Source organism: Aegilops tauschii, chromosome 1, assembly GCF_002575655.3.
Source record: "Aegilops tauschii subsp. strangulata cultivar AL8/78 chromosome 1, Aet v6.0, whole genome shotgun sequence".
Classification (NCBI taxonomy): Eukaryota; Viridiplantae; Streptophyta; class Magnoliopsida; order Poales; family Poaceae; genus Aegilops; species Aegilops tauschii.
The window spans coordinates 460,012,722-460,030,315 of record NC_053035.3 but is presented as its reverse complement, the minus strand read 5'-3'; the positions used below and the strand labels follow the sequence as shown (position 1 = coordinate 460,030,315).

Here is a 17,594-nt window from a genome sequence, read left to right as displayed (position 1 = left end):
AACGACCGCGCGGCCGCGCACCCTCAGGCGAGCCAGATGCGTCACATCGCACAAGTCAGCTGAGCCTGAGCTGGTCAATATTCATCGGGCGTACATGTGTAACATCATCATCAGCGGCTTGACTAGCTGCTTGTGCGGTCATCTTACGTTAAAGACCGTGCTACGCAATGGGATCGGAAAATGTAATAGCGACGTTACTCGATGAGACTTTGATTTGGTGGTGTTTTCCGGGTACTTGGTCTCGAGTGAAAGCCTTGGGTCTAACTCTAATTTTCTCTCGATGGAAGATCTGACCCTAATTGGTTATACTTGACCATTGGCCATGGCAATGTTTTTGTGTCGTTAATTTTTTCAAGACATTGCCCGTAGTTGTTCGACCTTTATCTTTAAGGTGAAAACCCGAGATTTAACCATTGGTGGTTATATCTGACGACAATGGTGCTTGAGCGTTGCTCCCTTCCCGAAGACGTCGTTGCTGAAGAATATTTTTTGTTGTCTCTGTAATGTCAAATGGTGGGCCGATGGTCGTTGTTATAGTTCATCGATTGTTGTTTTGATATTTTATGTGTATATTGATGTTTTTAGGGGTATGTATATATTGACGTTGGCTATGTCCATCCTAATAATCGTATAAAGTTTGGATGTGTGCCCATTATATTTGTATCACCTTGATGCTACATTTTGAATCAATAAAATCTTCAAAAACCACCAAGCAATTTGGCATAGTGCAGCGAACCAACCTGTGGTTGAGATGGTTAGGTGGACAGTGGTATCCTCAACCCATCAGGGTTCAAATCTTGGTGCTCGCATTATTCCTGGATTTATTTCAGGATTTCCGGCGATGCGCTTTCAGTGGGAAGAGACGTTCCCGTCGACGACGAGGTGCCTACGGTGACTTTGTAAATCTCAAGATGAGATGATATGCCGGCTCAGTCTCTCGAAGATGCTCATAGGGGTAGGATGTGCGTGTGTGCGTTCATAGGAATAAGTGTATGCGCGTGTATATGAGCGCTTGTGTCTGTACTGATGCTCAAAAAAAAATTGGCACAGTGCACGGATCAGTTGTCGTGCCGGTACGCGCGTGTCGAGACTAAACATGGACCGGGTGTGCTGCCGGTATGCGCGTCGCGAGACTAACGAACCATATATAGCGACCGCCAGGCGGTTGATCGGTCCATCATAGTACAGCATCGTTTTGAGTCCATGGCGAGCTGGTTTCCTCCTCCTTCATGCTCTCTCCTCCTGCACTTGCTCGTCGTCGTGGCACTGCTGGTCCCGTCACATGGGTCGTCGTCGAATGCCACCGACACGATCACGGCGAGCCGGCCGCTCACCGGGGACCAGAAGTTGATCTCGCAGCGCGGCAAATTCGCGCTCGGGTTCTTCCAGCCTCAAGGTAACTAACATCCACCACGTCTTCTTAATTTCCTCCTCCCTCCTCCTGAATAGTATCAGTCGCCGTGTACACTGCCCCAGTCGTGCTTATGTTTGCGAACGCTTCGTTCTTTTTTTTTGCGGGGTTTGCTTGCGCTTCGTTGTGCCGCTTATGTTTTTGGGTTGCATAGATTTTATTTTTCACAATAGCTATATGTATGTCGTCTGAATTTGGAATTTGGGTCGGTCGATTTTCACGTGAAGGAAGGAACAGTGGAAGGAAATAAGGAGCTTGCCAGAGAAGGCTACCCCATTATCTATTCTAGGGGTGTGAGGGGGTGGTGAGCTCGCTGGAGAAGGCTACCCCATTATCTATCTTATGGGTGTGGGGTGGTGCAAGTTCGCGGGAAAAAACGGTCATCGGTGGGGTTAGAGGGATGGACGGGGGCAGTGGCAGCACGTCGGTGGGCTGCGGTTGAGGGGAGGGCGTGGCGACGAGATGATCGCGGGAGCACCGCTAGATGCAGGCGGCGGCAGCGGCAGGTGGTTCGGTCGGTGGCAGTTGACGGCTCGATCGGGGGTAGAAGATGAACATGAGAACGACTGAGAGGTAGAAGAAGGTGCCTAAGCCGTTGGATCTACATCGAAAGGCTGAAAACGATTCGACCGGCCCTAATTCCATTTTGAGTTGATTGGTATATAGGCATTCCCTTTATTTTTACATGCAATTTTTTGAAGTTTCAAAAATTACTTACGTGCTAGTTGGTTTGGCGTGTTGGGGAAACAACAAAGTTTTTTTTTAATATGGTCTTCAGATGAGTCTTTTTTTATCAGAAGTGGCTTTTTCTAACACAATACAATCACAAGTACTCACATACATGACTCCACATGCACACTCCTATAAACGCACGCAGGTACATTTTATTCCTATGAGCACCTATGAGATGTTGAGTCGGCAGAACTTTTTGAGATCGACAAAGTCATCGTAGACACCTCGTCGATGGAAATGTCTCCTCCACTGAACGAACATAAATGAAAAGCCTAAAATAAATACAGAAAATGTGAACATTAATGCCAAATTTAGGACTTAAACCTTGGTGGGTAGGTCCACCACAAGTCAAGGCAGTGTGGAACTGTGGATCGATGGCACCAAGCAATCTTTGGTGGGAGCTTCTGGGCAGATTTTCTACGTCTTAAGAATGTGGAGTTGCCTAGCTTCATTTAGAAAATAATAGTAACAGGAATATATGCAAGCTCCTATAATTTTACAAGACTTACTATCGACGTGTTAGTAGGTACCAGGGAATTAATTCTAGATACTAGCAAAAACTATAGTATCTCTCTCTCTCTCTGTGTGTGTGTGTGTGTGTGTGTGTGTGTGTGTGTGTGTGTTGCCAGTAATACTACAGTTTGAAACATCATCATATTTATATGAGGACTAAATTTTAAAACCACATGCTCTCCATTTCTTCATTTATAATTTTATGTATTTTGTGTCCATCTATCAATTATACTGACTTCACCGATCTTTTTATACATGGATAGCTGAAGGATCTGGAGGCAGGTGGTACGTGGGTATTTGGTACAACAAAATCCCGGTGCAAACTATTGTATGGGTGGCCAACAGGGAGAAACCAATATCTGATCCAGCCTCATCAAGCCTGACGATCTCTGATGACGGAAATATTGTCCTCCGTCAGTCCAAATCGGTTGTCTGGTCAAGCAATTCAACCAATGAAGCTTTTAACTCCACCATTGCTGTGCTCCTTGACACAGGGAACCTAGTGGTTAGACACAAGTCCAACAGCTCCCATGTGGTCTGGCAAAGTTTCGATGATATGACAGACACATGGCTCCCAGGTAATAAGCTCAGTTTTAACAAGGTGACTGGTGTGTCCAACCGGATCATTTCTTGGAAAAACAATGGTGATCCAGCGCCAGGAATGTTCACCGTGGAGATGGATCCAAATGGCTCAAAGCAATACATCATCCTATGGAATAGCTCCATGGTGTACTGGGACACTGGCAACTGGACCGGCAGCTCATTTCCTAACATGCCGGAGTTGTCGCGTGCAAACACCTATCCCAACACCCCATACACTTATCAGTTTGTTGACAATGACCAGGAAACATACTTCACCTATAATGTTACTGATGATAGAATATTATCAAGGCATGTCATTGGCGTGTCAGGTCAAACTCAGTCTTCTGTATGGGTGGAGGCTGCACAGGCCTGGGTGGTCTATTTTTCACAACCAAAAGCCAACTGCGATGTGTATGGATTCTGTGGAGCTTACAGCAAGTGCAGTGGGAGTGCCCTGTCATCATCGTGTAGCTGCCTCAAGGGCTTCAGTGAGCGTGATCCAAATAGTTGGAATCTGGGCGATCCAACTGCAGGTTGTAGGAGAAATGTCCAATTGCAGTGTGGCAGCAAGGGCTTGGAGAAAGAAAAGCAGGATAGGTTCTATACAATCAATAGTGTGAAACTGCCTGACAAAGCATATACTAGTATTGAGGGTACCAGCAATCAGAACTGCCAATCAGCTTGCCTGAACAATTGTTCATGTACCGCTTACTCTTATAATGGCACATGCTCACTTTGGTATGCAGAACTTCTGAATTTGCAAGACACCATTGACGGTTCTCTGGATAACATTCATATAAGGGTGGCAGCCTCTGAGTTACCAGATTCAAGAACCAAGAAACGGTGGATTGCTGGAGTTGCCGTCGGTGGAGTTGCTACCCTAGGTTGTGCAGTGATCGCTTTATATTTCCTTCTCCGCAGGAGGAGAAGAATTAACAGTATGAATCTTGGTAAGGGGTCTCTGATCAGCTTTAAATACAATGATCTGCAGTTCCTTACCAAAAATTTCTCTGAGATATTGGGTGTGGGAGCTTTTGGCTCTGTGTTCAAAGGAGTTCTACCAGACGCAACTATAATGGCGGTGAAGAAGCTGGAGGGCCTCCGTCAAGGGGAGAAGCAATTTCGGGCTGAAGTGAGTACTATTGGAACAATTCAGCATGTCAACTTGATTCAACTACTTGGTTTTTGTTCTGAAGGAACGAAGCGGTTGCTCGTCTATGAGTATATGCCTAATGGTTCATTGGATCATCATCTGTTTAGGAGTAGCACTGCGCCTTTAAGTTGGAGCACAAGATACCAAATCGCGACCGGAGTTGCACGGGGATTAACTTACCTGCACGAGGAGTGCAGGGATTGCATCATACATTGTGATATTAAGCCAGAAAATATATTATTGGGTGAATCACTAGTTCCAAAGGTGGCAGACTTTGGATTGGCAAAGCTCCTTGGCCGAGATTTTAGTAGGGTTTTAACATCAATGAGAGGCACCATAGGGTATCTTGCACCTGAGTGGATAAGTGGTGAGGCTATCACAACAAAGGCTGATGTTTTCAGCTATGGAATGATGCTTTTTGAGATTATATCTGGCAAGAGGAACAATATGCATACTGGCACAAGCACATATACATTTTTTCCTATGTGGGTAGTGAGGAAGCTAGTGGAAGGAGATGTGCAAACATTGATTGATTCCGAACTTGTCACTGATGTGGACCTAAGGGAGCTTGAAAGGGTATGCATGGTTGCATGTTGGTGTGTTCAAGACAGTGAGAGCTCCAGGCCAACGATGGGGGAAATTGTTCAGATCCTAGAAGGGTTGGTTCGTGTTGAAATGCCGCCTGTTCCAAGGTATCTTCAAGTTCTTGCTGAAGGTGTAAAACCGTCTGAAGTTTCTAATCTTTCATGAGTTTTATCTACCAACTAGATCAGGACTCACCGATGTGAAATATGTCTATCTGTATTTCTTGTATGAGCGTATGGTCTCTTGTAGTGTGTATTGTTGGCATACTATTTATGTGATGTTGTATCTGGTTGTATCATATTTTGTTTTGCAATAAATCTGTTCCAAGTTGCTACTCGGAGGACTTCGTTTTTAAATTTCAGAAGGTGACCAAATCTTAAAATATCTGAGATAGAAAACAATCATATGAAGAGCTATCTGCTATTTACTTTTTCCGGTGTGGTTTCCCTTTTCTGAAAGCAGCCTCTACAGGTCTAGCCGTTGGCTAGAATCAGTCCAATAGCTTACTGGCTTGTTCATGTGTGCGTTGCTGTGTACTTATGCATGAGCCAATGTAATTGGTGAGAGCAGTGGTTATAATCTTGAACAGAATTGATAATTTTCCTACCGTACCAAACTGGTCTAGACAGGTCATACTGTTACATGATGGTATAAGTCGAAAGCTAAAGCTGAGTCCGAACCACGATCCCCTCACCTGCCCGTCCTCATCCTCAAGCGCCACCGCGCGAGCCCCGGGTCCAACACCACCGGGTAAACTCGGCGCCAGGAACAGTTCGAGAGGCAGACATCTCGACACACACACACACACCATAGAAATGAGAGAACTAAGGACCATTGCCGTTTCTGTGGTTACCATGATGGATCAATGGTGTGCGTGCTTCCGCCACTAATAGTCCTGTCACACTCCCGATCAGATTTTTTTTTGAACCTGTGCTCCATATTAAGGTTATCTAGATTGAAATTAAGTGAGAGATTAACTGAATCTACTGAAGAAGAACATTGGATGGGTTTTTTCTCCGTTCTTTAATAAACATGCTGAGTGTGTTTACTACTTCAGAAAATCGGTCTTGTCAGGTGTGGTTCCACTAGATGAAACTCTCCTCCTCTAGCGGCAACTTATTGTTGATTGCAATGATTTGAAGGAGAAAACATCAAGAACCTACGGTTATTGAACAAGAAGGATAAATAAATCTAGAACTCACGTTGTAACTGATCGTCGTAGAATATTCAGAATTTCAGATGAATCAAGAATTGATGTTGAACAGCAGACTTAAAAATAGCTTAAACATTCTAAAAGATATATCCCAAGCGAAAACATGTCCACCGTGTCAGCTTTTGCTCTCCCTCAGCAGGTCCGCCTGCCCCGACTTGCATTTGCGGAGCATGTACTTTCCAATTGCACAGGCCTTTTAAGACATGAAGAAATTAGAAAGAAATGACTCGAGCGAATCATGAAAGCTATTTTAGGTGCTCCACTTTTAAATATGTGAATGTGCAAACGGAAAGTACATGGTTTTTAAAAAATGTGTTAAGACAACACAAATTTGTTAACAAAAATGTACCAAAAACCAATTTTTGATAGACTCATAGATGCAACTTGAATGCAGTGTGAAAGACTGAAATTTGACCCCTGGTTTGCTAAGGGCACCCCCATGGCTCCCTCGTAGATCTGCTGATGACAATTTATTATACTTCCCTACTGAAGGACGCAAATCTGATTATGGTTCCTACTTTTTACTGTTTGTGAGAAATAGTAATTTTTTTGCGTGAAATGTTATAAGAAAAAGGATTTGGAGGACCAACTCACCAGCTTGTCGAGGGAGGATTCGGCCTTGACCGACGGTTTGGCCATCAATTTGGCAGCCTATCGCCGGCGACCGGTCCTCGCCATTGCCGCGTTGCCGGTCGATCTTTCTTCTGAAAACTGATGTCTAGAGTTGTTGTTGTGCGTCTCCTCCGAGGATTGGCGGTTCCCGCCACCAATGGAAGCTCGGAGACTGAATTTGAAACAGGGCCTGTTTCTGATTCCGGAGTGGAGCCGCTTGATTGCTTCGATTGCCGGTTGCAGCTCGGGAAGGAGGAGCTGCTGCTTGGATTGGGGAGCTGCTTATTTGGGCACCACTGGATCCTCATTCGAGGCCTCCGCCGGCGACGGCGCAGGGCAGGCGGCGGCGCATAACTGACTCCCGATCCCCTCTTTCCTCTCTCGATGGAACCCAGGTTTTCTTTTTCGAGCAAAACGATGGAATGGGCCGGCCCAGCGGACACCAGTGCATTCGTTTATTTCTTTATTATTATTTTTCGTACACATACATGTTTTTTTTTTTTTGCAAATTACACAGACATGTGTTTTTTTTAGGATCTACACAGACATGTGTTAGTTTGATTCAAAACTACCTAAGCACGTGGCAGAAAAAATGGATTGGCATAATTCTAATTTGCGGTAGGATTAAATAATCCCAAAAGTTGTATTAGTGGTAACAGCCCATACTTCTTAAGGAGTTGGAAACTAATCCACAAGTTGATTTGTATTAACCAATATTAATAAAAAATCATAACCATCATGTTTTTTCCTAGATTAGGCGTTCAATTTTTTTATATAACTATTTATTTTAGATGATGCACTCAAATTCACATGTATTATTTTCATTCGAGAATTATTGAATTTTCCATATTGATTTAAGAAAACAAAGCTTTTACGAGCTCCGATATTAATGAAAAATATGAGCATTCTGTTATTTTTTATATCAGGTGTTTGGTCCATATGACACAACATCTCACCATGTTCGTCTATTCACGGTTATTCTGAAATGTGTACGATAGATTTACTCGATTCTATGTTCTTGACGGCAAACAATAAATAGAGGCAAACTACACAAGGCACATATAGGCGGCTATCCAGTTGTTCTAGACTACTATATGAAGCACACCCATTCTTATAGTTAGAGAAAATAGTTACAAATTTCACTCGTTGACCTAACATGGTCTAGAAATTCTTGGATCTATTTATTCGATACAAAGGCATAGTACAACAAATGAGGGATATACTACGACTCGATCGCAGAAAAACATCCAGCTATCGGCATGTGGTAGACTAGTTTTTAGTGATGTATCATTTGCTCCTGTGAAGCCTAGGTCAAATGGATTAGAGAAGGTAGGCATTCACCCAAATGGTTCATTTTACCAAGTGTACCTAACGATATCACAATAAACAGACTATTGTATTGCAGCTAAACAAGTACCCCTTTTGTCAAATTTATAAGGTTGGTGCGGGTTCTACGTTCTTAGTTTGACTAACAAATCATGTATTGTATACCATAAAAAGCATGTCATTGGATTAGTGTTACTATTCATCACCCAGGGTGCAGAATAAGTTATTCTTCATCCGAGGTAATCTTATGATCATTTCATAAAAAATTACATTTGAAATATAAATAGTTACATTCATATTGATTTACTGCATAAAATTTGGCATAACAAAAAAAATATAGATCAAAAATTGTATTTTATGTACATTTTACACTATGTTTTTACATTTATAATTTTACATAACATTAAAAAAACATTACGACGAGTGTAGGTTTTCTTACGTTCTTTTTTTATGTCTAAAATAAGACAAAATTTACGAAACGTAAAATTACGGTGCATAGATGATAAAATAGAGGTGGGTGAAGAATAACTATTCCTCACCCAGGGTGACGAATAGTCAATCCCGTCATTGGATTTGTAATTGAACAAAGTTTCTAAACATATAAGTTTGGTGGTATATAACATGTATTTTGTTAGTCAAATTGATGACCTAGGAACACGTGCATGCCCTATGCACCCGTTTGGATGGAGCAATAAATATTAATATATTATTATTATATATTAAAGAGTTTATGGGCGAAATAGGAAAATATCATAATTCTCACACACAGAAAAAATGCCCAATCACATGTTTGGTGCATACTTCATTGGGTGCCATGCCACATGGGTAAGGAGTGCAGCAGGTCCCAAGTGGACTGTTCCAAAACCCAGCTGGGTGAAGCTTTGCACCGATGGTTCCTACGTGGATGATGGGTCGGCAGGTGTTGGAATGGTGCTAAGAGATGACAAGGGTGCCATCATTTTCTCTTCTTGCAGGCAGCTGTTTTCTTGTTGAGAAGCACTTGAAGCCGAATTATGTGCATGCATGGAAGGTTTGTCTTTCTCCATCGAGAGAAGTGAGGTACCACTGAAGATCGAGATGGATTCAATTGTTGCGGTGAAATTGATCCAAACTACAAGGTTGATAGACCGGTTTACTTGTCCCTCGTCGCTTCATTAAGAAGATTAGTTATTTTATGTCTCTTCATGAAAGTTGTATTATTCATGTTAATCATAGTCAAAATAAGGTTAATGATAGCTTAACTAAATTTGCTCGTCTAGAGGTAGAACCATGACTTGGTTAGGCTCTGGTCCTCCCGATGCCTTGGAGCTAGCCGTGATTGATTGTATGAACTTTAGAGATGAGCGATACAATATTTTCATAAAAAAAAAGGTACACATACATGCTCGTGCGTACATATCGATCCATCATCTAGGCGATCGACGTACGCGCGGGAAAAGAAAAGGAAAAGAGAATGGGAAAATCGATCGATCATATCAGTTGCCATGCAAACGTAAGGCTCGGTTTGTGGAATTAATACCCCAAGCCGTTCCAGCACGCATCACCAAACCACCGAGCCAAGTTGCGCCTGCCTGCGTCGATCCATCCCGTCCGTCGTCACCTCTCACATGGCGTTCGACATGTGCACTCGATCCCAGCAGGAATTCAGCCTACCCCGCTCATCATCTGACCTGACAGGCTGACCTTATCGTTTTCTTCTTCTTCCTCTGTACCCGATCTGGACTTTTTTCACGGTCAAATCGAGCTACGCCTTCGCTTCTCCGGCGGCCTTCCCGGGTGACGCGCTCGTCGGCGGCCGAGTTTGTTACGTCCGGAGTCCGGACGCGGTGGCGGTGGCGAATCGAAAGTCGCACCGCCACCGCACGTAAAGCCGGCGAACGTTCGGGGAGAGACCGAGAGAGGTGAGAGGGTGCATGTGAGGCGCAATCACGTACGCGCTCTGGGGCTTTGCCGCTTTGGTCAGAGGGTGGTCTTCTCCTGACTTTGGCACCGAACGAGGCGGGCGGCGATGCACAGGGGAATGTCTTTTTGGCATCGGGCAGCCACCCAGCCCCAAACTGGGCAGTGGTACGGGTACCAATGCAACAATGCCGCTACAGTGATGCCCTGCTCCATGGCGCTCGACCGATTTTCTTTTCTCAGTAGATTTATTTTTGGGAGTACCTAGGACTCATTTAGATGAGACGTAATTTGGTCTCATTCATCTGAAAAACAAGAACGAATATAACCCACGTCAGCACACACGCATCTTATAGCATCACATCCAATGGCTATAAAAGGTGAATGAAACCAAATTAAATCTCATTTAAATGAATTCTAGCCCACGACCAGCGGCTGAATCGCCTGCCTCCGCCGCCCGCAGCCGGCAGTGCTCCCGCGCCAGCCTCAACAACCCGCCCCGCCCTTCCCTCAACCGTCATGCTAGTGCCACACCCTGCCATATCTCTAAACCGGTGAACCACCCGAATTTTCTGGCAAACCTGCACCCCTCGCACCTTGAACCGTCAACATTCAAACTCACCTCTGTCTTGGCCGATGCCTCGCCAGCGTCTCCGGGCCTCGCTGCACTCGCCTGGATGCCGCCGTTGGTGACCTCGGTGCTCAGCCACGCCTCCTTCCTTCTCAAACAAAACCGATTGATCCAAATTCTGTTTTCGGCCAACTTACATCTAGCTAAACTGAAAAGGATTTGCATATCTTCGGCATTTCACATTTCGATGGCGTTCTCGCGTTGTTACTTATTGATTTATGCTCCAAATTTTTAGAGACTAAAATTCCTGCACTGGTCATAGCACACACATCTAGATGCATGCGATTAGCTCTAGCTTAGCCTTAGTAGGAAAGCTAGTTAATCATCACACCTATCATGCATAGTTCAATCAATGTACTACACATGCTACTCTGCATGCATGCAGTGGAGAAAAGTTTTCGAGTTTGCACAAGAAAAAGCAAACTTTCTGTGTGCTGTGCTGTGCTGTGCATGCATGCAGCATCAGTCCTTCATCGTTACTAGTAGCATGCATGCAAAAAGTTCGGCGATGTCAGAATTCAGATAGACAAAAGCTCGCACCTTTCCATCAACTTCTTTTCTTAAGCTTTACATCATCTCCGAAACAAGGTGATCAGCAAGCCATCAGTCTTAGAGGGTGCTTGATATGTTTTAGTCCCATGACTAAAAATAGTGGGACTAAAACTTGCTAGTCTCATCCATGCTTGGATCTAAATACTAAAAAGACTAAAATCAAGTTAATGAGCATTTATTATCCTCCAAACCCTCCAATCCATAACTCGCATGTGTTAAAGGAGAGGAGTTAAATGAGGAGAGAGAGGACTAATCCACATTTTAGTAGGGGTACCCCTGACTAAAAAAATTTAGTCTCAAGACTAGTTTTAGCCCCTCTTTAGTCAGGGGTGCTTGAAACTTTAGCCTCTTAAAGAGACTATTTTTAGTCAGACTAAAATAAGTCCCTTGGATCCAAGCACCCACTTAGTACATATCGTTGAGGCTTAATTAGGTCACGCAGCCGCCGCCTCCTCCTCTTCCAAAAAAAAGCTACAATTCGTGCCTCTCACCGGCGCCGCCGCAGGTCTGCCTCATCTCCAGTGACCCTACGGCTATGGGGGCGCGGTGGATCCTGGCAAGGGCCGGCAGGAGGGCTCAATTATTAGTCGTTTCTTTGAGTTTTGTTAAGGTTTGTATCCTATTCAGGAAAGGGAGGCGGCGGCAGTTTCCTGAAGATGGAATAAAGGTCTCCCCGCCTAGCCCCCGTTCCGGTGATGCGTCTAGCATCGTTGATAGACGTGTGAAGGTGTGTCTCCGGCGGGTCTATCCTCGGTGGATTTGCTCGGGTTTGGTTCTTGTAGTCGTCGCTAGACGGGTCTATATGTAATTTTTATTATTTCTGTTGTTCGTTGTACTGGCATGATTGAAGATGAATAGATCGAAAGTTTTCTCACACAGAAAATCTTAGTACATATAACTACACACATTAGCCAGCTACCCACATAGAATTCATCCATGATTGCAAGTTAAAGTGCTTTCCATCAATTCCCAAGTGTACAAATCACACATTTTTATTCCTGGAATTCATCCATGATTGCAAGTTAAAGTGCTTTCCAACAGTTCCCAAATGTACAAATCACACATTTTTATTCCTGTCAACGTATGGTAAATCTGAACACTTTACCATCAAATCAATCCATCCTTCATGAAAACGCCAGATCGATCGAGGCATCTCGATGGATATACTTCGATCTCATGTCACCACAGTGACATCAACACAGCAACTTGTGTTCTTGTTACAACTGCATGTTCTTGTTCCTACTGGATTTCACGTAGCCAGCGACGCCGTCTCTTCCGAACGCGAGCATGGTGCCGCCGCCGCCGCCGATACCACGGGATAAAGGGTTGAAATTCCTTCCCGTGTACCGCCGCAGCGACGAGTACCGGCCGTCGTCGTCGCGGCCGACGCCGCCCCCGCCCAGGCTTTCCAGGGCGGCGACCTGCGACTTGAGGAACTTGAGGTAGCTGGCCGCCTCGTCGAGCATGGACGCCGTGTCCATCTTGCTCCCTCCCGGCACCAGCCTCTGCAGCGCGCGCAGCCGCTCGCTCACCTTCTCCCGCCGCAGCCGCGCCGCCACCGTCTGCGGGTCGCTCGATATCCGCACGTTCTTACGCCGCCGCGGCTTCGACGACGACGGCTCATGCGGCGGCTCTCCGGCGGCGGCGGCGGTCAGGCTGGGCAAGGGGCGCATCGCCGCCGCGCGGTAGATCATCTCCTTCACCTGCGCTATCGCCTCCGTGTCCGGCTCGTACCCGCGCCGGCCGCCGCTGTGCCCGAACGTGATGCTGGTCGTCGGTGCGGCGGCCCGGTTCGTGCCCCACCGTTCTCTGGCCTCCACCGTCGTCGTCGTCGTCGAAGTCACGCCAACTGCCGGGTGCTCGTCCGGCATCTTGTTCCTTTTCGTCGGAGGCGGGGCCACCTGGCTAATCTGTTGAGCCCGCCGCGACACGGCGCACGGCGGCGACGCCACCTCCGTCTCGTGCCCGCCACCGCCGTACGTGTTGGACTCGCCGGAGGAGACGTTCCCGCCGCCGCCGCCGGTGGTGGTGCTGTAACCGGAGAAGGCGGTGTGGGAGCCGGCAGCCTGCGCGGGATCATCAGGGACGAACGCGAACCTGTCATGGAGCCCGTCGTGCTGGCCGGCGATGGCCGGTAGGAAACCACCCGCCGAGCCAAGAAAGACGTTGGACGACGCGTCGCCGTGGCCGGGAAGCGCAACGCCGTCCTGGCAGCGCAGGAGGCTGAGGTCGCTCTGGCACGACGGCAGGTCAAGGCCGCCGTGGTAGGCGTCTGAGCACACGGTGCCATCGCCAGCGCCGGCGGAGTGGAGCTCCTCAAAGCTGCCCGCGCCCAGGAAGGCGGCGAGGAGGGCGTCGTCGGTCGGGCAGCTGGGCACGGTCGTCACAGGAGGCTGCGTGCTCCAGCCGAAGGCGTCCATGTACTGCACGTTGCCGCTGCCTCCGGCCGGCAACCAAGACTCGATCCCAACTTGCGAGTTGTGCTGCGAATCGCAGTGCCCTTGCTGGTTTATGTTGCTAGTTGCTATCAAGCTAGTGGTTGATGCTACTAGTGCAGCCCTGCAAGCAAATAAGTAGTTCATTGAAGTGAGCTTGATTGCACCGGTAGATAATCGATGAGGAACAATTAAGTAGGCATGCATATTAGCGTTGAATTACCCCAAGCAATTAACGACGATTACTATAATAAGCTCAAAGCTAACATGAACACAGCTGCAAAACTTTTTTCAGCCCAAATGAACACAGCAAGATGAACACAAATTAAGCCCTAAACATGCCAACTAGCGAACCAACATCAAGAAAAGCAAGCCATGAATTCATGGTGGCGGTGGTACACACACGGCTACAGTACCTGAATTAACTGGGGGGCTGGCTGCACCGGCCGGTGGATCGGTCGATCTGCGAAAGATTCTCGATTGCTGGGGACGACGAAGTGCAAGTGTGCCGCGTAGCTAGCTGCTAGGAATAGGATGGTCCTCCTCCTGCGGGCGGGGTGGATGGCTGGGCATATGGGCGTCGTCTTTTTATAGCCGGCCTCAGCCGCGTAGCTGGCCTGCAGATTTGTTTCTTTTTCCGTCGGGGAAAAAGGAAGAGAAGCCGTTTTCTCTCACTCTTTCCTGCATTGCACTCTGTAGGGGCGGTTTCGGTTGGCGGACAGCGGAGTGCTAGCGTGCACCCGCAATGAGCGTCGTCACACGTACGTACGTGCCAATTCACAGGTACATTTGTGCCTGCTCATAAACTCTAAACTATAGAATTTCTGGTTGGATTGCTGGTGCGTGCACGAGATTTGCTAGTTAAGCGTAGCTCACATGGTTAGTTTTCTTGTGGTAGAATCAGTCCACCAAAATTTATGTCCTAGACTTGCATTGGTGCTCATATTTTTTTAATTTATTTCAGACTTTCCGGCAATGTTAGTTCAGTGGGAAAAGACGTTTTCGTCGACTGTGAGGCGTCTGTGGTGACTTCGTCAATCTTAAAATGTTGTGTCAGCTCAATATCTTGAAGGTGTTTATAGGGGTAGGGTGTGGGGGCTTGCGTTCACCGGGACGAGTGTATGCGCGTGCATGTCAGCATTTGTGTTTGTGTTGTGTTTAAAAGAAATATTGCTTGTGTGTTAGAAACTTAAAATTTGGAAGAAATAATATGTTTGCATGCATAAACATGAGGATATTAGAAAAAAAAACATTGCCAAATTCTAAGTTTGATCCCTCAGTTCTATACTTGGTACTTATGGTTCCTTATATTGAAAGGCCTCTTTTTTACATGGAATTCCACAAAGTTTGTGAAGTATGTTTAGAAGTTCATGATATTTTTATTTATTTTTTACATAGATATTAGAAATGTATTTCACAAACATATCTCACAAAAAAATGTTTAAAAGTGCTTTCCAACTGGTCGTGCTTTCCGCTCCTACTCCTCAATGCAGGTGACATGCGGTAGTGGCTGGTCTACCCTACCCTCTCTAACGAGTTTGAAGCCCCCCCCCCCCCCCCCCACACACACACCCACCTTCAATCTGTTACTCTGGTGAGGCTGGGGAGGCCCCCAGGACACCAGGGCTTTAGTCTGATGGTGGTAGAGTTAGGAATAAATTTAGGGTTTGTCTCCGATTGGCGGTGACGAGACAATGGTGTTGCTTCTTCGTATGATTGGGAGGATGTTTTATTTTTTGCATATTTGTGTCTGTTCAGCTATCCTGCGGAGCGAATAACATGGTTGTGCGATTTTGTCTTTCAGCTCCATTTCCGAGCGTCAAAGGTTGGTTAACCTAGGCCTCGATGAGGAGCAGGTGAGAAGGTGAGATTTGTGTTCCAAAACTCCATATGGCCGAAACTAGGGCGTTCCATAGACACCCTCCGGTGATTTCCTCTCTAGGGCAGTGATTTGCTAGGCAGATCGCGTCCGCCAACATTTTCTGGTCTACAAGGACGACTTTCCAACCACTGTTTCTAAAAGGTCCCGGGTTTAAACAAATTTGTTCTACTAAGATGGAGGCCCAGAGGTGGCAATGCGATTTTCTCATGGCACACCGTCGATGGATGCAGGAGGAAGAAGTCTTAAACACACTCAATTATTTGGATGTATTTTTTAGTTTATCTATGGGTGTTTATGTAAGAGTTTGTGCAACTTGATATATGGCATTCGGCCCTTTTGCCAAAAAAAAAATGAGTTTTTAAAGTACATATGGGAAAATAATTATTTTAAAAAATTGAATTATGAAAATTTGAAACAAAATTTAACACAAAAGACAAAAAATATTATTCTTGAAAGAAAGTACAAAAATAGGAAGTTTAAATAGGATTATTCCATAAAAATTACTTAAGAATCTATAAATTCATAACACAAATCAATTCAAAATGAAGAAAAGATGCATTTACTTATTTTTATCAAAATCCATTTGTTTTCCATAATATTTTTTAAAATTTTGAAATATTTATGGGTTTTCTTCTACATTTGCTCTATTTTATTTATTTCCCAGTTTTCTTATTAGTTTTAGTTATTCAATGTGGGGGTGCTATGTATGCTATAATGTCGCCTCACCAGCATTAAAACATGGGTCTCTATTCAAGTTGAGCGAGGGTTTTGACACTTGATGGACCAACAATGTATATCTCAATTTAGCTTTTTTTGGCGATATATCTCAGTACAAAGTTGAGGGATCAAATTTAGACTTTAGTATAGTTGAGAGACGGAAGATATAGTTGACACAAACCGTTTGTAGAGTCGCTTCCCTACACAAGAAGAACACCCAGAGCTCCTCCCTAGCTGCCCCATGAAACAAGAAAATGATATGGAATAGTACTACAGTGAAGCTAAAGACCGATTTGTAAGGAAAAAAAAGTAGAATTTTGTACTTAGATAATTTGCATATATAGGCGTTTAGATTTGTAAGACTGGAAAGCCGTTTTGCTATGGTCCATTGTGCGCATTCTTCTTGCGTGTATATGACAATTGGGACACACATAATCTCTATATAGAGAGAATCCTTAGTTTTCCTAGGGTTAAATACAACAAATATGTTACTTCTATCTACTGTTCCGGTTATGTATGTTCAAAAGATAACAATTTTGTTCTTCCGTTGCATTGTTGCAAGATCACAAGGGGAAAAGGTAAATGATGAATGGCACACCCTCCAATCATCTGTTGTCTTCTTGGGATGTAACTTTGGATGATTCTCCTTTTGTCAACTTCACAGGCTAAGATCTCTGTACCTAGCTTTATTTGTATTTGTCATTGGCTTGTATCGGGCACATCACATGAATCTTTGGAATTTTCTGCTAGGCCTCCCGATCATGTGATAGGACAAATGATTAAACAGGAGTACGCGCCTCTATGATTTCTGCATATTTTGTAACGTAGCAATGATGCAGAGCAGTCGCCTATTATATATTTTTACTAGAAAGAGGCTGAATCTAGCTAGCTGGTCCAATAAGATAGCAATATTTCCTGACCGTTTATGAAAAAGAACAAGATGTCAATAAAGCCACGGCATATCCCTGAAATAGATGCAGCGCACTAGAGATGAGAGGACAAATCTGTGCAAGCAAAAGATAGAGTGAGAGAACACCCTGTCAGGCTCTGAGTAGAGTGGCCGATCGAGTAGCTCAACAAGTTCAGGAAAAAAAATCACTCAACTAGCTCTAAATTTTTTGCACACAAATACTATGTTCAGCAGAAATTGCCCTTGGTCTCTTATTTTAGCGTGTGATTATGTGCGCTCGTGTGGATGTGAATTTGGCGCTTGGTTGTAACCGCAAGATAAATGTATGGAAAATATGATGCTTACGTGACATCCCCCCCCCCCCCCCCCCCCCCCCCCCCACACACACACACACACAATTCAAACTAGGCTAGAAAATGCATCATGCAAATAATGTATATG

The 17,594-nt window shown here is 45.1% G+C and overlaps 2 protein-coding genes across 2 annotated transcripts; one reads left to right on the top strand and one right to left on the bottom strand.

The window, feature by feature from the left end:
• The first annotated feature begins 1,195 nt into the window (after positions 1-1,195).
• Positions 1,196-5,328, top strand: LOC109781872 (G-type lectin S-receptor-like serine/threonine-protein kinase At2g19130). The gene is made up of 2 exons (XM_020340468.3): positions 1,196-1,396; positions 2,920-5,328. Exons 1-2 carry the CDS (start codon positions 1,204-1,206, stop codon positions 5,139-5,141), a joined length of 2,415 nt encoding a protein of 804 aa, XP_020196057.1. The 5' UTR covers positions 1,196-1,203; the 3' UTR covers positions 5,142-5,328.
• Positions 5,329-12,185: 6,857 nt separating this feature from the next.
• Positions 12,186-14,214, bottom strand: LOC109781869 (transcription factor LATE FLOWERING). Its single transcript, XM_020340465.4, has 2 exons — positions 14,061-14,214; positions 12,186-13,768 (listed from the first exon to the last, which is right to left on the bottom strand). The coding sequence occupies exon 2, from the start codon at positions 13,627-13,629 to the stop codon at positions 12,427-12,429; it is 1,203 nt and encodes a 400-aa protein (XP_020196054.1). The 5' UTR covers positions 13,630-13,768; positions 14,061-14,214; the 3' UTR covers positions 12,186-12,426.
• Positions 14,215-17,594: the final 3,380 nt, after the last annotated feature.